The 20,885-nt window shown below is 66.4% G+C and overlaps 1 protein-coding gene across 2 annotated transcripts in view; it reads left to right on the forward strand.

Moving 5' to 3' along the window:
* The first annotated feature begins 1,749 nt into the window (after positions 1-1,749).
* MGAT3 (beta-1,4-mannosyl-glycoprotein 4-beta-N-acetylglucosaminyltransferase) overlaps positions 1,750-20,885 on the forward strand; it is a 30,080-nt gene continuing 10,944 nt past the window's right edge. The window contains exon 1 of one of the 2 annotated variants that reach the window (XM_028533363.2): positions 1,750-2,322. Coding sequence is in view for 1 of the 2 variants with exons in the window: in XM_036019646.1 (XP_035875539.1) it covers positions 12,318-12,451 (134 nt within the window). In the remaining variant the exon portion in view is untranslated. Of the gene's footprint in view, positions 2,323-12,231; positions 12,452-20,885 lie in introns of those variants that run through there. The other variant, XM_036019646.1, reaches the window with a different exon arrangement.

Raw genomic sequence — 20,885 nt, forward strand, 5'->3', positions numbered from 1 at the left:
CCACTGGGGGAGCCAGACCCCAAACAGTGCCTCTGGCATGTAGTCCGGGGGATGCCCACGCTGCTGCAGGAGGCTGGGGGAGGGAGAGCAGATCCCCCCGCCCAGGTCAGGGGCCAGGAGAGTGTCTCTGAGCCGGCCCTTCCAGCGGGCAGGGACTCCCAGCAGTCAGGGGGCGCTGGGCGAGGGCATGCGTGAGCAGTGGCGAGGGGTCCGAGGGAGGTGGGACTGAGTGAGAGCTGGAGGAGGAGGTGGGGGAGAAGAGGTGGCTGACACTTTGGGGGCGGAGTGGATGGGACTTGGGGACTGTCTGTGTTCGTGGGGACACCTGCGAGCAGGTGAGTCTCAAGGATGGTATGAGGACTTCGGAAGTGTGCTTAGAGCAGTGCCAACTGGGAACAGTGTTTACAGTTTCACATGGTTGGGGGGAAGCAAGACAATAGTGTTTTATGACATGGGAAAGTTATACGAAATGCCCATCTTTGTGTCCACAAATAAAGTTTTATTGGAACACAGCCATGATCATTCCTTTACATATTGTCTTGATTTTGTGCTAAGGTGGCAAGGTTGAGTCGTTGAGACAGAGACCCAATGGGCAGCAAAGCCTAAAACGTGAACCGTCTGGTCCTCCCAGACAATAGTCTGCCCATCCTTGGCCAGAGGGAGCCTGTGGGCAGAGGAGAGCAGTGGGCCGTGAGGCTGGAGAACCGGAGCGGGGCCTTCCGCCCTGCCCTGGCACAGAGCGTAATTAAGAAAGTGGGAGTTCTGGGAGAAGGACCTGTTCAGAGGAATGTTGGAGAAGGGTCGCTCCACTGCTTGGCAAGGATGGATGGAGGTGGGCGGTGGGCCCCGGAAGCGGGGAGCCCAGCTGCAGCAAAGGCCCAGCCTGCCCTTGCGGGTACTTGCTGAGACCTAGCCTTGAGGGGTCTCTCTACCCTACGCTGGCGCGTTGCCGATGGTCCGGCTGACAGTGGTGCTTGCTGCGTACCCAGGATGCCTTGCACGCGGGGGCGGAAGTCACTGTCCGATGGAGCCTCCAGATCGAAGGAACCACAAGAAGGCGGGAAGCGAGAGAAGCTTGAGGCCACCTTGGAACCCCAGTAGGAGTCTGGTAGGCCATTTGCGAAAGAGTGGGCGCTGGGAGAACAGCTGCAGATGGAGACGAGGCTCCAGAGGTGAGCAGGGCAAGTTGGCTTCCCACTCACCCCTACGGCGAACGGGGTGGGAAGGTTTGCGGTTGGGAGCCCCGCGAGGCCCAGGAGAGGGGGCACACAGGGCATATCTGTGCATGGAGGGAGTCGGAAGGATACAGCCAGCCGAAGCCCTGTGGAGCAGGGGCGGGTGTACAGCGGCCAACCCCAAGGGCCCACAGACCTGTGTGGACAAGATAACAAGGCCGGGCACTGCGCTCGGAACACAGTGAGACCAGGCCTCTCTGCCCGTCACAGATGGGTGTATACCTCCTCACAGCCGCCGGGGGCCAGGCAAGCGCACGACAGGAGACCTAGCGGCCTCTCTGCACACGGTCATAGTGTGCACACAGTCGCGGTCCAGGCACAAGCAGATGTACACCGCCATGCACACAGAAACAGTCCCAGGGACGCGCTGTAGGTCACACAGACCCGTGCACACTGTAAAACACGGACGCACACATCCACGGACACGCAGACCCGTGCACACGCCGGACGCGCACACTCCCTGACCCGCCCCGCCTCCCATCGCACACCCACCACCGCACAGGACGCACCGGGCCGTGGGCCGGCGCACGCACGGTCACAGGCAGGGGCGCGCGCGTACACACACACACACACACACACACACATCTGATCGCACACGCGGGAGGCGCGGAGCAGCGGCCGCCGAGACTCCTCCGAGACGCCCCCGGGCCGGCGCGGCGAACAGAGCCCCGCCGGCTGTGGAGGGGAGGGGGCGCGGTGGGGGCGGGGCGGGGACCGGAGCCGCCGGAACCCGGCGGGAGCGGGCACCTCTGCGCGCCGCGCTCGGGCCTCGCCTCAGCACCCCCAGCGCGCCTCCCGCGGAGCCCTCCCCCGCACCGTCCGCTCGCCGGGTCCCCGCCGCGGCCCCGGGGTGCAGCCAGGCGGCCGCGCGGGGACCGCGGGACGGGGTGGAGGTGGGGGCAAGGGGCGGGGATCCGGGCCGGGCTGGGGCCGCGCTGCCTGCGATGCCGGGCGCCCGCCGCAGCCGCCGCCGCCGGAGCCCGGGATGGGGCGAGAGGCTGCGGCGGACGCCAGCATCTCCCCGCCGGGGGCCCCGGGGGCCGCGGAGCCGCCGCCGCCGCTGCTGCTGAGACCCAGCAGGCGATGGGTGAGTTGACCCTGGTTTCTGGGGGCCCGCGCCGCAGCCCCTTCATCCCGCACTCCCGGCCCTCCGCTTCCATCTCCGCGCCGCCTCCTGTTTGCTTGCGGCGTCCCCAGTCATGGCTCCCGACGCCCCCTCCCCGAGCGTGACCTCTGGGGGCCCGGGGCGAGAGCATTCGGCTGGGGGGCTTGGTGGGGTGGCGCTGAGATAGGGGCGGGATGCTGGGGCTCTGGCGCCCCCTCCCCCAACCGGCCGCTCAGTGGAGCTTTCCCTGGCCCCGGAGGGCAGAGCCTCATCCTTTCGACCTTTCTTTTCCCGGCCCCGGCGGGGGGCGTCCCAGAGGCACCCGGCTTGAGCAGTGCTTTGTGCCCTGCGCCCCAACAAACCTCCGGCGCGGGGCGGGGAGTGGGAGGCCTTAGCGCCCGCCTTCCCCACCACCCCCACCCTCGACCTGGGGCTGCGGCGGCGGCGTTGGAGGCCTAGGCGCACGCAGTCGGGGTGCTGGGCGGGGGCAGGACTGTGGCTGCCGTTGGGGACCGAGCAGAGGGGAATGGGAAGAGAACCGCAACTGCACTGCCCAGGGCAGGGGAGGGAACCTGGCTGGGGGAGGTGCTATAAATATCCGCAAACAGTGAGTTCTGGAACCTGGGGTGGGGAGGGGAGCGAGTCTGGGTGAATGGCGGGGTGAGGGGGTGCCTGAGCTCTGGTTCCAAGGGAAGCAGAGATGGGTCTCAGCCAGCCTGGGTGGCCTGAGGTCCGGGGACTCTCTTAGCCCCGAAAGATGTCCCAGAAAGGGTGTGGGCAGGCACAGGACCCCAGCGAGACCCCTGCATGGCCCCCCAGAACTGGCACTCTCCGAGTCCCCATAGCACTCCTCTCTCCTGGGACATCACTTAGGATCTGCCTTGATGGGGGAGTTACTAAAGATCTGGGCATGGGGCCAAACCTAAGGATGGAGGGAAGAGCAAGACAATCCACCCCGCATCCCACCTGGGAGCTGGCCGTTCTGTGGAGTCATCAGTGCTCCCAAATGCTGCGGGGAGAGGTGCAGGGTCCTGGGGAAGTTGAAAGAGGGGCTGCCAGCCCAAGGCGGGAGAGAACTTGCCGGCCGAGGTGATACCTGGGAGCAGGAAGAGTTTGTTCATTTGGTGGACAACGTGGGAAGGGCATTTGGCCGAGGGAATGGCATGAGCAAAAGCTTAGAGATGCCGGTGCCCAGCCTGTGTAGAGCGATGGAGGTGAGGGGTTGCCAGGCACCGCAAGTGGCCCAAGTGAGAAGCCAGATGAAGAGAGGGGAGGGAGCCAGGGCCCCAGGGAGGGAGGGGAGGCCGGGAGGGGAGGAGGTGGGGGGCCACACCCCTCGTGAGCTGGCACTCTGTCCTTCTGAGGGCACGCCCCATGCCCCCGCTGTGGTCAGGGCTGCTTCACCCACACTGGGGTCCCTTTTCTGGGGTAGTTGGGCCACCTCCAGCAGTTGGCGTCCTGAGTCTCGGTGTCCACACCTGTCCAGTGGGAGAGCCTCCCCACTGGTGTGGAGAAGACTGCGTGGAAAAACAATGTGTGCAGGGTGGCTGGCACCTGAGAGGCACTGGCTGCTGCGTTGGTATTTTTACCTGTAAAACGGGGACATCGGTGCCAGCTGGCAGGCCGGGCTCACATCACCGGGTGGTGGTGAGGATCATGTGCGGGCTGGATGTGACTGGGAGGGAGCCAGAGGCTGGGGGGGGGGGGGCGAGCGTCCCTGTCCTCCTTGGAGGAGGAGAGGAGGGAAGCAAGAATGGCTGAGGTCCGGGTTGTCCTCACAGACATCCTCTCCTTGCCCCTCTGGGCCCCCACCACCTCTGGCCCCAAGCCCTGTCATTCGAGGGACCCTGCTGTGCACCCCAAGGCCAGAGCCTCCTTGTTCCCCGTACTGCATGGCCCACCCCCCGCCCAGCCAGCTCTAACCCACCACATGCAGACGAGGGCTGTTTTCCAGAAGTTTCTTCAGACATGCAGATCAGCAAACATGGTGCCCTCCCGTGAGGGGCGCTGTGCCAGGCAGCCAGGCAGCCAGGTGGGGAGGATGCAGGCCCCGCTCTCAGGAGGTTAGAATCTAGCTGGGTGGCAGATACCACGGGGCACCCAAGGGCCCCCCAGCGCTGAGCTTCGGGAAGGAAGGAGAGGCGGTTGCCGCACCCTGGGGTGGAAAGCAGGGCTCCCGCATCCGGTGGCCCAGGTTCCAGGCCCAGCCCCGCCACTTCTTACTCGGCAACTGTGAGCTGCGCTTCGGTTCCCAACGTGGGGCGGTGCACACGCTTGCCGTTCCTTTCAGCGGTCTGGTTTTTTCGTTCAGTTTCTGGTGAGGGTTCACCACCCTCCTTGCAGAACGGGTCTCCCTGTCTCCACCCCTACCCCCTCGGAGACGACACGGGCTGCCCCAGTGCATTCCGAGTCCCTGTTGTCCTCTTCCGTCTGGGGGTCCCCACGGGCAGGGGCCTGCCTCTCTGTGTCTACGCTCGGCCAGAGGGCCGTGGCATACCAGCATCTGGCTCTCCGATGAGCACGGTCGGCCCATTCCTGTGGTGTAAACCTTCCCAGCGGGGCCCATTTCAAATTGCCAACAGCTTAACGATTCCCCAATGGAAGCAGGTACGCCACAGCTTCGGCACCCAGGCATGTCGTGGGTGGCTCGTAAGGGATGGTCGGACAAAAAGAAAAGGCCCTGGAGACGGGGAGACTGTCGGCTGGCTGCATCTGGGGAGCTGCCCAGCCACGCTGTCCGGAAAGGGGCCTGGCCTGTGGGGGCAGGCGTGGGGCAGGCTGCGGACGGGGCCAGAGGCCGCCCTGAGTAAACGCCCTCAGTGGGACCGGCAGCGGGGGGACTGCAGGGCTGGTGTCTTCCTTTCTTGGGGCTCCACACCTCTGGCCCTGCCTCACTCTCTTGCTTGAGGCCCTTCTCCCAGGGTCTCCCTCCCCTTGACCTTGGCCTGGCCTTGGGGCTCGGCACAGAGTGGCCTTTCTGGGTCCCAGACATTCACGTAAGAGCGTTCTGAGATGGGGTCCAAAGAGAGCTCAAGCCTCAAATTCTGTTCCTTTGCTTTTGCTGTTCCTGCTGCCTGAACGTTTCTCCCACCTGCCTCTGCCCCCTGAAACTCTGTCGCCCGGTGGCAGCCTCCTTCTTGATGCCGGCCACCCACCCCAATCACGCAAACCCTTCTCCCCGTTCTGCTGTCGTCCCCGGCCTTGCGGCCCCTCTTGTGGGCCCGCCCGTGAAAACGTCAGCAGCTGACAGTTGTTGCTTCTCCACAGCACCCCGTGGCGAGAGGGCCACGGCAGTGCCCGCTGCAGATGGGGACCTCGAGGCACCGTGTCCGGCTGCCGCGGACCCGTCCCTTACATCTTAGCTTGAGCGTCGCTTACGTAGGGAGGCCGGGGTGCGCCCTGGTCTCCTGGCTGCGGGCCCGCAGAGCAGCGTCCCCGCGTCCCCACGGGGGTCCCACTGGCTTGAGCACTGCAGATCTGCGGGAGCCTGCAGGAGGGGGTGCACGCTTGTCAGCCCCAGGGAGCGGCCCTGCTCTTCCGGCCGCCCCAGCCTGTTCTTCCCCTCCCCCCGGTGGAGGACACTGGCCCTCTGGAGGGCAGCCTTGGGTGATGGCGGGGAGGTCACATGGACCCTGCTTGTCCCCGTCTCCCGGAAGGGGACAGTGAGGCTGCGGGAGGGCCGAGAGCCTGCGGGCGGCGGGAAGCGGGCCAGGTGGAAGGGCGGAGTGATGCCCCCTGCGGTCTCAAAGGGGGCCTGCAAGCTGGGCGGCCCGAGGCTTGCCCGCACCACGGGAGGTTCACAGGGTCCCCCGAATGGAAATTTCCCTGTTGGGATGGAAATTCCTCACTTGTTTTCACTTTTTTTTTCCCTAAAAATAAAGTGGAAACAATAGAAATTATTTATATACCTAATTACTGTGTTATTTTAGGAATTCAGAGCTTATTTGGCTCAAGACCGGTTCCCACTGAAGCGGAGTCTGTCGGGGTACGGGCGGGGCGGGGTGCAGGCCGGGAGCTGGGGCCTCCCCGGGCCTGCCCTGCAGCTGCCCTCTCGGGCCACCCGCCCGCCCGGAAGTCCCCGAAGGAGCAGCGCGGACCCAGGCCGAGCGGTGTGGGTGGGGGCGCAGGGGCAGCGGCAGGGCCCCGGGGTCTGGCTGGCAGAGGCCCGTGATAGGTGGTTTTCCAGGCTGCTCTCCCCACTCCAGCCTCCCTCCTGGTCGCCCGCCGTCATTCGCTGCTATTTACTGAGCACTTGCTGGGTGCCAGGCACCGGGCCAAGTGCTGTGTCTGCACGATCCCGAGAAGGCCTGGCTTCCCGAGAGGTAGGTGCTGTTGTTTCTCCCCGCTCAGCAGTTTGAGGGAGCCCAGGCCCCGGGGTTCAGGGCTGGGGCTGCAGGACCCCAGACAGGCAGGGCTTCCCACTTAGGTCCCCTGGGTCACCCAGAGGGGACCGCTCTCTGAAGCTTGGATGCCTGAAACCACTACCTGGCCCATGTCCTGGGGGCCTGCAGGCCACCCACCTCTGGGCTCTGTGTCCCTCCAGGCCCCCCGTCGTCCCGGGGCTGCTGGAAGCCTCGCTCAGCTTCACTTGGGCGGCTTGAGGAAAGTCCCTAGTGCCCGGCCCCTCCCACCCTGCTGAGTGAGAAATCCCACGCGGGAGGGAGGGCGCAGACCCAGTTTTTAAGGTGCTGCCTTGGGGATTTAGAGGCCAGTGGGCTACAAGACCACTGTCCAGCCCCATGGGGTCCAGGCTGCCTTAGGAGACCCCTGTCCCCTGGGGTGACGGTCCCTGTGACTCATGCCTCTGCTCCATGCCACCCCTGCCCCCCAGCTCTGCACACCCCGTGACGACCCCCAGCCTGTGCCCCCATTGCTTTTTCACGGGAGCACCCACTGCTACGGTCTCCCCTGGGAGATGGGTCCCTGCTGGCCGCGGGGCCCCCCAGAGCTTGCTCCGGGCTCTGGGTCAGCCTCTGGGGGCTGCCCCCCTCTTGCCACCGGGGTGAGTCCTGGCTGGTGACTGATGCGGCCGGCGAAGGGGGACGGGAGGCTTGGGCTCTGGGCTGGCACGCGGGCATGTGCTGGGAGCCGGCACCGCGCCCAGCACGGAGAAGGCATTCACTGAATGTTCCCCAGCTCTGGGTTGAATGGTGAGGGTGAACGTGTGGCATCGCGGCCGGTGTGGGCGGACGCCTGCAAAGGCGCCGTCCCCCAGTGCGGACACTGAATCCGGGACCGGGGAGGCGCCTGGAGTGCCAGGGTCACGCAGCCGGGAGGTGGCTCTTCGGGGCAGAGCGTCCCCGCTGGGCGGCAGCGAGAACGGGCCCCTGTGGCACCCGCAGTTGAAAAGCACTTCCACGCCCTCCAGCTCCCTCGGTTCTCACGTGGCTCAGGGGCGTGGCTCTCCTCACCTGTGCCGGTGGCCCAGGTCGGAAGACCCGCTCCAGTGACCGGCGGGCGTCCCGCGTGCGCAGGGTGGGAGGCGGTGAGAAGAGGGCCTCTGCCCGGGCTGGTGGGAGACATAGCCGCAGTGGCCGGCGCCGGGGGCCCGCGTGGCCAGCAGGGGCAGAGCCAGGCCCGAGCGCACGGGCTGGCCCCTTCCGCTCCTCGGACAGCCCGGGGACAATCTTCGGTCTCCAAGCCGAGGCCCCCAGCAAGCGGGTGGCTGGTGCAGGGTCACAGCCTGCTCCCCCAGATGAAGACCAGAGGGCGTGATGCTCTGCCGCGGCCGGGAGGGTCGGGGGGGCCTGGCAGGTGGGCTTGGGCCACACAGGATGGCCACTGCAGAGTCATTAAACAGCAGGGGCTGGCCCTCAAGGACGTCCAGGCAGACCCCCTCCTGGGGGTGTCCAGGGGCCAGGCCTCCTCAGGCTGGTTCCGGGGCCTGGCAGGTCACTGCTGTCCGAAGTGTTTGGGGGCCACACGTGAGCACGGGCCACAGCCCTATGGCCACCGCTGCGGGGAACGTGGCAGGCCCTGGCGGGTGGGGACAGCGAGGCACCAGCCCCGGCTCCCAGACCAGAAATCCGGCCACTGGCTTTCCCCTCGGGCCTTGGCAGGTGCTGGTCTCCGCCCAGGATGCCCTTCCCCTCCTCTCCTGGGCATCCCTTGAAACCCCTCCAGGCAGCCACGCCTGATGCCCACCCCAAGGGGATTTCCGTCTGTCCCTGTGGGATGTGGGAACCTCGCGGGCAGGGCAGGTCTGTTGAGGGCCTGGTGGGACGTGCTGGTGGCCGGGAGAGAGAGGACTGGGCCGGGAGGACGCGGCGAGGTCCCCCGGGCCCGCAGTGGAGCTTACGGTGCTGGTCCTTCTGTCTGGATGACAAGCCGTGCAGAGACCGAGGGGCCTCCTGGCGCGGCTGCTAGAAGCGACTGGAAGGCGCCGTGCAGCCCAGGTGGCTGTCCCCTCAGCCCAGAGGAGGCGCCAGGTTGGGGCGCCTGGAGGCTGTGTGGCCGGCTGCAGCCACCCATTTCACAGAGGAAACCTTGAGGCCGGGGCCTTGGGACCGGCCCAGAGCGCCACGGAGAGGGGCCATGCGTCCCCTTCGTGGTGTGGAGGGGGGAGCGGGGGGCTGCACGCTGTCCCTGCCCCTGCCTGTCCCAAGTTGGAGCCTTTCTCGGGGTGGGGGGTTCAGGTTAGGTTCGGGTCAGGTCCATGGGGGATGGGAAGGAACCGAAATGGGCGATGTCCCCAGGGCTCAGTTACTACTTCTTCGGTCTTCCAGTGCGTGGAGGACGATGCTCCGAGGAGAACATGCGTGTCGCCCCAGAGCCGGCAGGAGACCCGTGGCGGTGAGCCGTTCCAGCGCCGAGGGGCACGGGGACGCTCAGAGCGCAGTGTCAGCCCGAGAGGTGGTGTACGGCGCCTGCTCCTGTCCCTCCTCTTCCTCCGAGATTCCCAGGTGTTCTAGAATGCGGCAAACTTTTATAGTCAAAAGGATAAGTTATGTTTTGAAGGAGAGGGGGAAGAAAAGCGGCCCTGAGAGCAGCCAGCTCACCACGCGTCTGCTCCTGGGGCTGCCGCCTGTGCGGGGCCTGCAGAGGCGCCCGCTGTGGGGTCGCACCAGCGGGCCTGTCTGGCCCCCGGCACCCCCGCCCCCAGAACAGGTGCATCAGTGGCAAGCAGCTTACCTGTCGACCGCGCGTCTCTCCTTCCCGGAAGTTGCGTCAGTGAGCGTCCGGGGCTGGGGCTATGGGGGTGCCGCTCTGCTCCCATTCGGTCCAGACCTCTGACCTCCCAACTGTGGTGCCCATCTGGCCTTCGCTCCTCTCTCCCCATGCCCCCCACGCACCCCACGCACCCTGCGCTCCAGCCTCGGGACCCTTGCTGTCTTCCGCACACGGCCCTTTTCTGCCCATGTCCAAGGCCCCCTCCCTGGAGGACCAGCACCCCCCACCCCGCACACACAGGTGCTGCCGTCCACCCAGGAAGCCCCTCCTGCCCCTTCTCCCAGCCAGCGGTGGCTCCAAGGCTGTGGGCACCACCTCCGTCCCCACCGCCCAGTGGGTGCGCCGCATCTCCCTCGTGGTGAAGGTGTTTGTGATCACAGCTGAGCCCTGATCCTGGGTGGGGACTCCCTCTCTGTCTCTCCCGTGGCCCCTGACTCTGCCTGGGACGGGGCACTCATGCGCTCATTCAGCGGTCACTCACTGAGGGCCGACTGTGTGCCAGGGGCTGAGCTAGGTGCCGGGGGCGCAGACAGACCTGCCCACCTCACGGTGTGGCGTGTCCGTGTTTCCCTGTGGAGGTTCCGTGCACATGGCCTGCACACGCGCACAGCGGAGCGCCGTCGTCATGGCGGAATGCCTGTTCCTCAGGCTGAGCCCCCGTGCAGTCTGGCTGGTGCCTGGGGTGAGCCTGGTGGATCCATGCGGCCAGTGCGAATCAAGTGCCCATGGAGGAAGTGCCCTCCGTCCCTGGGGGGATAATGCCCGCCTGTCTCCTGGGGCCGCTGCAGTGCGGGCTGGTGGGGCCCGGGCCGGCAGGGGCGGGAGCAGTCAGGAGGGCATCCCGGAGAGACGAGGTGGGAGAAGAGTGGGGAAGAGCATTCTGCGTGCTCTGCCATCTGCTAAACGTGCCCCCCCCACCGTCCCCCGCCCTGGCCCAACTCGCCCTCCTTGCCGCTTGAAAATGCCCCTGAATCAGGCGGATGGAGCCGCGGCCGCGAGCCCGGGCGGGAGGGTGGGAGGAGAATGCGGTGCCCGTGGAGGAATATGTGTCGGCTGGAGGGCACAGATACGGAACCCCGGGGGCAGGCGGAGACCCCAGGCTGCAGACTTTCCCGGGGGCCAGACCTCAGAGCACAGGGCTCAGAAGGTGGGGCTTCCGGGCGGGTGGGGAGCTGCAGGCCTCGACTGGGGGCCTTCTGGAACACGGAACACGGGTGTCTGTCCGCCGAGGCCAGGAGGGAGGGGGTGCTCTCGGGCCTGGGTGGGCAGTAGCTGGGCTGCTCGCCCTCCCCGCAGCCCCCTGGTGCTTGACCTTGCAAGCCGCGTCCCCTCCCTAAGCCTGGGGTTCGGCCGTGAGGGGGGGCTGTGAGGAGGAGCGGAGCTGGAGCACACAGCACGTGGGGAGGGGCTGCTCTCAGGCCCAGGGCCTCCCAGGAGGTCGGTGGCAGTGTCGAGGCTGGGACCCTGGCCACCCGGCCCCCAGACCAGCTTCACCCCATGGGGGCGGCTTTGTCGCTGCGGCCCCGTGTTCTCTCTCCTCCTCCTCCTCGCAGCCGGCGGGCGGGGTGCTGGGGTGCTGGGCCGATGGTAGGACGCCCGATGCAGCAGGTGGGAAGGGCTGAGTAGCCGATGACGCAGCCAGGACAGGTGGGCCGCTCCCTTGATGTGAAGGAGCGGAGGCCCGTGGCCTGCAGCCCCGCACGGGGCTCCCTGCCACTTGGCGAGGGCCTCCTGAGCGTCCCCGGTGGAGACAGCCTGGTCCTGACCCCCGGGAGCTGGTGTCCTCGAAGGCAGGGGTGAGGCGGAGAGGAGCCTGGGGGGCGCGGGGAGGAGAAAGGGGCCGTTGTTCCAGCGCCGTGGAGGCCCGCCAGGTGCCCGGAGCACGGAGCCAACCAGCTGTGCACCTGCCCCGTCCAGACCGCTCCCAGCAGGAGGTTACTTGTGGCGCTCAGGTTCCTGGACCCAGGAGGCGCGGGCTCTGGGCAGGGGGGTGGCCTCGTCACCTTCCCCAGTCCCTCTGAGGACTAGCCCCTCCTGTCAGGCCTCAGCAGACAGGCCGGGAGAGGATCTGGGGTCCCAGGCCTGGAGTGGCAGAGCCAGAGTTCAAGCTCATTCCTGCCCTCAGCAGTGACTCGTGGAGCACCTACTGTGTGCCAGGCACATGGCCATGAGCTGCTGCGGGGAGGACCCTAACTCACCCGGAGGAGCCGGCGCTGTGCGTGCCACCCCTTCCTTCCTGGCCCCCCTCCCGCCACCCGCCACCGTGTGGCTCAGGTGGCTGCAGTCATTTCCTGTCTCCCCTCCCCACCCCCACCCCGACTGGAAGGGACCCTGGGAACTCATGGGGGTGAGCCAGCTCGTGGCACGGTGTGAGCCCCGGGCGCGCTGCAGGCGGAACGAGGACCTGAGGCCACTTTTCCAAGCCCCAGCCCAGGCATGAGCCCAGCAGCAATTACTGAAAGGTACAGGTGTGGGATCTGGTAGAGGGTCGCTTATTCATTCAACAAACCGAGATTGACACACACATTCTTTGTGTCAGGCTGGGGCTGGGGAAACCCAGACCTGGGCAGCACGGCCTCGGTTTGGGGTAAGGGGTAAGGGGGTGGAGGGGTGCTCGGCAGGCTGGGGTCTTTCCAGAGCGGAGGGGAGGGTCAGAGAGCCCTGGAGGGCGTGCAGGACAGCAGACCCCGCTGAGATAGGCGTGGGGGTGGGGGTGTAAGGCTGTGCACGGGCTCGGAGCCTCCTGGAGGGTTTGGACTTTATCCTGAGGTCGGCGGTTCCAAGGTGCGAGGACCAGGCGGCTGCAGATGTGGCTTGTGCTTGGCTCGTGGCGGCCAGCCTGGGAGCCCTTCAGGGAGGCTGTCGCTGCCGCTGCGGTCCAGGTGATCGCTATGGTGGTGCTGCCAGCACAGGACATGGAGCAGACCGGGCTCGGTGACAGGTGTGTGGGGTCGGGGAGAGGGGGAATTCCTGGCGTGGGCAGCTGGCCGCCGGGCACTTCACGGACGCCCGGGAGGAGGAACGCCGGGGATTCCCGGCGTCGTCCCGGCGTCGCTGGGTGTCGGGCTCAGACCCGGGGTCATCGGCTCAGGTTACTGCAGCCGCCGTTTGAGCGAGTTCTTTGCGCCCCGTTTTGCAGCGGAGGGTCCCTCCCCGTGGCCTGGCCCTGACCCCGCCCCCCCTGGGTCTGTTCCTCTGTCTCCCTGACCCCGCTGGCACCCAGGCCTCTCAGGACACAGGGGTCTCCACCGCCTGCCACCCTGTATTCATGGGGAGGTGCCCCCCACTCCTACTGCCCAGGTACGTGGGGGCCAATTTTGCCTCTACCCTGCGTGGGGGCTCCCACCGCCCCCCCCACGCCCCCAGGTGCTGTGCATGGAGCAAAGCCTCTCCAGCGTAGCTGGGCTCCAGGGCCCTGGGCTGGAGAAGGCCCCGTGAGGACAGGGGCGGGGTGGGGGTGCCCTCTGGGCTGGAGACAGAGCAGAGGCTCCGCACTGAAGTGGCCCTTTGTATATTGTCCCCGGAGGACCGACAAGCCCGGCGGGAGGGGCTGGCACTGCCGGGGCTGCCTGGGCAGGACGGGGCTGAGAGGGCGGGGCTCTCTCTGGGCCTCTGGAGCAGGGGAGGGCCCCCTGCTTGGGGTGGGCCCGCACTGGCCAGGCCTGCCGCCCGTGCACCCCGAAACCAGGCGGTACTTTTCGCTTGGAGTCTGCCGCCGGCTCTCCTAAGAGTTCCGCTGTCTTCCCGGCAGCTGCTCATGGAGCACTGTGTGCAGGCCAGGCGGTGTCGGGGTGGGGAGCAGCGGTGACCCGTAACCAAGGCCCACAGTGCCCCTGCCCTCCCGCTGTTGACATTCCGGGTGAGCGGGGCGGGGGCGGGGAGGCAGACCACTCGCACGGAGACACGGAGACGGCTTCCGCAGCGAGGAGTGCTGCTGCGGGGCAGACGGCCCGGGAGGACACAGCTGCTTTGGCTGGCCGGTCAGGGAGGGAGGAGGTGGCTGGCGTGTGGAGATCGGAGGGAAGGGCACTCTAGGTGGCGGGAACAGCCAGCGCGAGGACCCTGAGACAGGTGAACCCGGGGTGTGGGAGGGACAGAGAGGCAGGGACTGCGGGTCCCTCCACTGTGGGCCGAGTGGGCCAGGGAGGCGAGGTCAGCAAAGAGGCAGGGGCCAACCCGACAGGGCCTACAGGCGCAGAGGCTTGGATTCCATTCTAGGGGTGCAGGAATTGGGGGGCCGGTCCTGGGGGGCTGCGTGCAGGGGGACGTGGCTGATGGGAACTCGGCCGGGAGAGAATTTGCGTGGCCTGGTGCCAGATGGAAATGCAGGGCCTCTTGTTCAGCAATTAAGAATTTCAAGTCAGAATTTTTACAAAGGGGGAGGCAGGAGGGGGGCCGGTGAGGAGGACTGGGGTTCTGCCCTGGGAACCTGTTCGGAGGGAGGCGTCCACAGGCCTTGAGCAGCGAGTGCCCCAGCCAGGCAGGTGGTGAGGTGCTGTGGACAGAGGCGCCCTCCCTCCGCCCAGGGGCCCCGAGGACTGGTCGAGGGAAAGGCTTTTTGGATGTCACCCCTTTTAATCCTCACGGAGCGAGGGGCCCGGCTGCTCCCACAGGGAGCCCCAGGGGTATGAGGCGACCTGATCACACGGGGGTCGAGGAGAGGCAGGGGCAGGTTTGGATCCAGCCACCCCACCCCCAGCCTCCCTGCCTCCCGAGACACTGGGCGGGGGGGCGTCCTGCACAGCCGGCCGGGCGTGCGTTCTTCCTGGGCGCAGGGCTGCGGGGCTCCCCGGGGTCCTGGGGTGTGAGTGATAAGCCTGCCTGGGGCTTGGCTTGGTCAACATCTGTGCGGAGCCTGGCGCCTCTCCACGAATCGGAAAAGGCTGTGTTCGTCTCTCTCTAATCAGAAGCTCTGTTAATGATTACCCGTTTGCTCGGTTAGTTATTCCGGGCCGGGGCTGCCCCTCCAACCGCCTCGACTGCGCCCCGGCTGGACCGGGGCCTCTCTCTTCCGCCTTCCCCCCGGGGCTCCGCGCCTCCAGCGGTCCGTCCCAGCCGGGCTGTCCCCGCGGAGGAGATGACTGGGCCCCTGTGCGCTTGGGCAGTCCTGTGGACTGTCCTCCGCACTTGGGCCTTCAGCACCCCGCCCTGGCGGGCGGGCGTCGTCCCCTCTGACAGAAGGAGACACTGAGGCACAGGGGGCAGTGGGGCCTGCCCGCAGCGACGTCCTGCCCCAGTCCGCCGATGCTCGCCTCCCCAGCGTCCCCCGAGTGGCCGGCGCGGGAGCGGGACTCGGCACGCCCTGCGTTCAGGGCCGGCAGATGGGCCAGCGGGAAGCTCCTCTCCAGGCTGAGATCGGGGGGGGGGGGGGGGGGGGGGGGGGCTCTGAGCAGGCTGGGGTTGAGGGCAGCCCCCCGCCGAGGAGGCAAGAGCTAAGCTGGGCTGCAAAAGAGGGGAGAGGGGGACCCCGGATTATGGGACAGTATGTTTAAAGGCCCTCACTGCACCCCCCTCAGACGCCCGCTGGCGGCGTGAATGATGGCAGCCCTGCCGCCCAGCCCTCTTCCGAGACAGACTCGTGCCTTCGCCCTCCCAGGCGGGGCCTGGAGAGGGCGGCTCCGCCCACAGAGGGACCGCACGCCTGCTCACCATGCGCTTGGGCATGGGGCCTCCTCGGGCGGGGCAGGAGCCATTTGGGGGTCTCCTCTGGGACCCCAGTTTCTCTCCCGTGGTCAGCCACACACACAGCCCCGGGTGTGGCCGCTCCCTGAGACTCCTCCCCCAACAGCCCCCACCCCATGGGGCCCCCCCACAGGACAGCAGCGCGTGCTCTCTGCGGGTGGCCAGGGCTCAGACCCGGGCCCTGCTGTGTCTGAGACGCTGGCCCACCCCACCCGTGGGCCTTACTTCACTCTGCCTCCCGCCTGTGTCCTACCGACCATGCCCACCAGCCCCTTGAGAGAGGGGACACCGTCCAGGGTGACCTTCCACCCCGAGGGAACCGGGCGGAGAGGCTCCAGGGGGCGGTGGGCATGCGGCTCACTGGGCACAGCACACGGAAACCTGGAGGGCACCCAGCTCCCGGCCCCCGGCCTCGGGGAGCGGCTCCGGCGGGGTGGGGCGCCTCTCCCTGCTGCCTGGTCACCCTTTTTTTCTAACCCTCACCCAAGAGTATGTTTACTGATCGGATCTTGAGAGAGAGAGCGGGAGAGAGGGGAACCTTGATTGGCCTCCTCCTGTGCTCGCCCTGACCGGGATCAAACCTGAAACCTTTGGGTACAGGAGGGTCCCCCAGCCAACCGAGCCCCCCGGTTGGGCCGCTCGGTCGCCCTTGCATGCAAACGAGAAGACTGAAGCCCAGAGAGGTTAGGCGGCTCAGCAGGGAAGAGGTGGGGCCAGGAAGGCAGCCCAGGAAAGGGCAGAGCTGGCACCAGGCCCGGACAAGGTCAGTTCCTCGCACAGCCACCTGGTTGCGGCCTGCGTGGGGCCCGGGGCGCAGGGGACAGGCCCCGGGAAGGAACAGCTGCCAGGGAGCTGGGACGGCCAGGCGCAGGGTCTCGGAGCACATGGCAGCAGCTGGGATGGTGCAGCGCCCCCGCCGTTGGCCTGTGACCCTGCCGAGGCAGGTACCTGGTCAGGGGATGGCGGGGAGGGGAGCATGGAGGGGCCCAGGGAGGAGCCGGGCAGACCTGAGGCAGGGTGGGGCGGAGGGGAGCAGGAAGACCCAGGGTCCGGACGCCACGCCCTGCCACACACAGGGCGAGCGGGGAGCAAGCCTGGCCGGACGCTGGGACTGTGTCGAGGTGACAGGGGCTGACGTGATGGTGACGGTGAAGAAGGGCGTACGACCCGTGGCCTGTGTCATCCACAGGACGGCTGTGAATGTGGCCCAGCACAAACCCTTAAGTTTACCTAAAACATTATGAGATAGTTTGTGTGATGACCTGTCACGACGTATTGAATGTGTGGCCCAAGACAACTCATCTTCCAGTGTGGCCCAGAGACGCCAAGAGGTCGGACTTCCCTGCCTCGGAGCGTGCTGCCGTGGGGGACTCCGGGATGGGCCTTGGGCAGGGTTGGGGTGTCCCCAGGCCATGCAGCCAGGGCCCGCTGACCGCAGGCCAGCGTCAAACGGGAGGCCAACAGAAACCTCCAGGGTGGTGGGCGCCGCCAGTCTGGGACCTTCCAGGAGGCTGTGGACGGGGGTCTGCAATGCAGGCCCCCAGAGCCTCCCGAAGGCCAGGCCACATCTCAGGTTCTTGACTTTCTTTTTTTTTTTTAAAGATTTTATTTATTTATTTTTAGAGAGGGAAGTGAGGGAGATAGAGACAGAGAGAGAGAAACATCAATGTGCAGTTGCTGGGGGTCATGGCCTGCAACCCAGGCATGTGCCCTGACTGGGAATCGAACCTGCGACACTTTGGTTCGCAGCCTGTGCTCAATCCACTGAGCTACGCCAGCCAGGGCTAGGTTTCTTGACTTTCTAGAGCACTCAACCCCCTTCAAGCTGCTGGAGACCCACCACAGGCCCCTGTCCGGGGAGATTTGCTCCTGTCGGAGTCCATGAGGGTGGGTGGGCAGGGCCCTGGGCCCCCTCGGCCCCTCGGGGGAGCCCTGGGCTCTGTGAGATGTGGCCGAGAGTCACTGCAGTGCGGCCTGGGTGGAGAGGGCAGCCTCGGGTGCGGGGGTGAGGCCGTTGCTCAGGTGCGGCCTTTCAGGCCACCTGCGGAAGGGAGGCCCACTGGCGCCCGCCGGGGACCTGGGCAGGGGTGAGAGGCCAGGCCAAAGGCAGCAGCCCGGACCTCATGCCGAAATCCTGACTGAGGACCCCCGGCAGTGGCAGGTGGTGTGAGCCGGGTCTCAGGCAGGTCCCTCGCTCCCGTGTCCACCTCACCACGTGGCCACCGTGAGGATGCAGAGAGCAAGGCACGCGGCACCGCGTCAGGCACCCGAGGGCACTCGGGAGGGGCCCGCCGCCAGGAAGAAGGTGGTGACGGCGGAGGCGCCGTTTCCTGGGAGGAATGCTCCAGGCCCCCTGCTCCGCAGCCCCGCCCCGCTGGAGGGTTTACCTGTGCTGGGATTGCAGACCCAAGGGGGCGGCCACCAAGCAGCCCGAGGTGAGGGGAGTATCCTTGCCACCCCTCGTGCTCCTTGCCAGACTCAGGAACCCCCACTTGGCTGCATGGCACTGGGGGTTCCCAACACACAGGCCTCTGTGCCCCCCCCCCCCCCCCCCCCCCCCCCCCGGCCCGGTGTCTGGGCTGCTGTCCCCTCTCTCTGCAACGGCTCCTGCTGGACCCGGGGCCTGGGCTGGAACATCCTCCCGGAGGCCCTCCCTGCCACTGGCCGTTTTCTCATTTGTCCTCTGTCCCTCCAGTGGGCTGAGCTCCGTGAGGAGCTCCCCCGCCCACCTTGCTCCCGGCTGCTGCCCGCTGCTCCCCAGCTCCAAGCCCGGAGCTGACCTGCTCTCTGCCCCCACTACAGAGCCCCATCAGCTCCCCACTCCAGCCCCCATCCTGCTGATCCGGGATGTCAGGTGGTGCCCCCAGGGGGGCGTCCCTTCTCCCGCTCCCTCCCTCCCTCAGCCGGGATCCGCAGCACCTCAGCAGCAGCTCACCACTGCCCTGTGCCCTTCCGTGTGTCCCAGGCTGGACGCCTGGGCTGCTTCCTGCTCCCCACCCAGCACCACAGCCATGCCCCACAGTGTCCTCCCTGCCCCTCCCACTGTCGTCGTCCCCCCGCCCCCGCTGCCCCACCATTCCCACTGGCCTGGAGCCATGGACCCGGCCCCCTGGCTCCCTTCTCCCCAGTGCAGTCTAAACTGGTTCTAATTTGGTAGCCACCAGCTGCACGTGGCTATTAAAACTGACGTTGTATTTAAGTGACAAGTTCCCCTGTTGCCCCGCCCCCAGTCAGTTTCCAGTGCTCAGCAGCCGCGTGTGGCTAGTGGCTGGTGCTTGGGCTGGCACAGGACTCGATGTTTCCTCCATCAAAGGGCACATCACGGGACAGTTGGGAGACCGACAGATGAGTCGTCTTCAGGCACAGGTTGATGCTGCGGCGGTGCTCAGAGCCTTCAGTGGCCTAAGGCTGAGGCCACCCTGCCCGGCCCTTCTGAGTGGACCCTGCACGCGCAGGCCTGCAGCCCCGGAGAGCAGTGGCTCTGTACCGGCGGTCGGAGGAGCGCGCTCCAAGTCGCTTCACCCTCTCAGCCTCGGTTTCCTCCTCTGTAGAATGTGGGTAATAATAATCCCTGCCTCCGAGGCTGACTGTGAAGGTCAAGGATATGTAAGACCCCGCCAATGGCTGGCACATATTTCAGCACGTGCTAAGGGGTGCCTGTGGCATCAACATGAATGAGGCAAGGGGGTCGGATGGAGGGAGGCAGGGTCAGAACAGCCGTGGGCCACCGCGGGCTTCTGGGCACAGCCACCCCGCCGGCTGGTACCCGAGGATGACTAACCTGTTTAGCCGGCAGTGCTGTCCATAGGACACTCTGGGGTGGTAGAAATGTTCTGTATACCCACTGGCCTCCGGGGATCGGGAGCTGATGTCTCAGGCAGGCCAGTGACCGGTGTGGAAAGGGGAGGGGGCCCCAGGGAGCAAGGGCAGGCAGGTCCCAGCCTTGGGAACCAACTTTGCCGGGCACGTGCTTGCCCTCTGTGGCAGCAGGCAGGAGCTGGGATTGGGCGGAGAGGTTTGGAGGAGTGAGAGGGACAGGGAGCTCGGGGGCTGGCTGTGGAGCAGGGGTGAGGTGGGGTGCGTCACGGAAAGGGCTTCTGGGTGTGGGCGTTGAACTGAGCAGCCAGCCCCAACCTGGAGCTGGGCCAGCAGAGGAAGTGGGGCCAAGACCCTTGTGCCAGGCAAGCTGGGTACCCGGGTGGCACGGCTGCCCGGTCTCCCCCCACACTGCCTAGCTGGTCCGAGAACTGGTTCCCAGCGTAGCACTTCCTCTTCCTGCTGGGGCTCCCTTTCCTTATCTGTGGCCGTGACAGCTGCTGCCCTGTGGTGAACAGTGTTTGCCAGGTGACTCTGGTCACCTGGAACAGATGGCGTCCTTGGCCAGCCCCACGAGCCAGCGCTCACTCTGCGGAGTGCCAGGGGAGCAGATGTGCTGGGGACTGGGGTCCTGGCACACCAGACAGTCCCTCGGCCGGGGCACTCGAGGTTAGCCCAGGGCAAGGGCAGGGCCCAGAGTCTGCAGCCCCGCTGCGCCCCAGGCTGTCTGTCAGCAAGCGCAGGGTGCCTGGGGGGAGCGGTGTCTGTTCCCATCTGTTCCCTCCCCTCTGGTGCTGTGTGGCTAAGCAAGCACCCCAACCTCCCCAGGCCTCTGTTTCCTCAAGAAGACGGAGACGCACGCACGTTCGTGTCCCTCCAGTGCTGGCCCCTGACTCGGGCCCCGGCTCCTCCCCAGCCCTCGCAGCCCCAGCGCCTGGCACACAGCAAGGTCTCGGGGCAGGTTCGCCAGCAGCCTGGGCAATGTGCTGGCCGTACAGTGACCCCTAGTGTAGGCTTGACCTTTGGAGCCCTCTGCCTGCTGGGGATGCACTGAAGGAGGGAATAAAGCAATGAGACGGGAAGAAATAAACACAGTCCCAGTTCTGTGCATCTCGCCAGAACCCTGAGATCTGTCCTGTTCTCTGCCACCTGCCCTGCCCGTCTTCCGTGTTGGATCATGGGACCTTGTGTTGGAAGGACCCTCACTGAGTCCTGGGGATGGAGGAAATGTAGAAGTTGTGGCCGCTGTCTTCTGATCTCCGCCGACACTGACTTGCTTGCTTAACCCTAAGAAGGGACCTGGGAGCAACAGCCGAAGCTCCAAAGAGGCTGATTCAGGCCTTCAGAAGAATTTCCAGCAGCCCCAGGGCTTGGAACGGGCAGCTCTAAGAATCGGACGAGAGGAAGCCAGGTGCGCACTCGGCAGGGACCCTTGCCTGTGCAGGTTTGGGCAGCATTCTTACTTCAGCTGCTCCTGCAGACCCTGGAAGAGGATTCCGAGCACGTCCTGGGGCCCCGGGGCTCCCAGGTCCTGGCCCCAGCTTCGGAAAGCCCAGCGAGTCCCTGAGAAGTAAATGCCTCAGAAGGCGGTGAGCGGCCCTGCACCTGGCCCAGCACTGGCCCGAAGCTGGCCAGGACCCAGGCCTGGCAGGTTCCGCTGGATCATCTGCGTCCGCTCATCTGACGGGAAACCCGAATGCTAGGGAAGAAACAGGCACGTTCAGAGCATCGACCAAGTGCCAGGCTCTGTGCGGGTAGGTGCTTCGACACCTCGGCTCATTGAGGTCTCCCCCAGGACTGCAAGGGAGAGGATGACATCATCCTTCTTCATCCGAGGATGGGCAGGCTCAGAGAGGCTGAGTAGATTGCTTAAGGAC

The sequence above is a fragment of the Phyllostomus discolor genome, chromosome 2, assembly GCF_004126475.2.
Source record: "Phyllostomus discolor isolate MPI-MPIP mPhyDis1 chromosome 2, mPhyDis1.pri.v3, whole genome shotgun sequence".
Taxonomy (NCBI): domain Eukaryota; kingdom Metazoa; phylum Chordata; class Mammalia; order Chiroptera; family Phyllostomidae; genus Phyllostomus; species Phyllostomus discolor.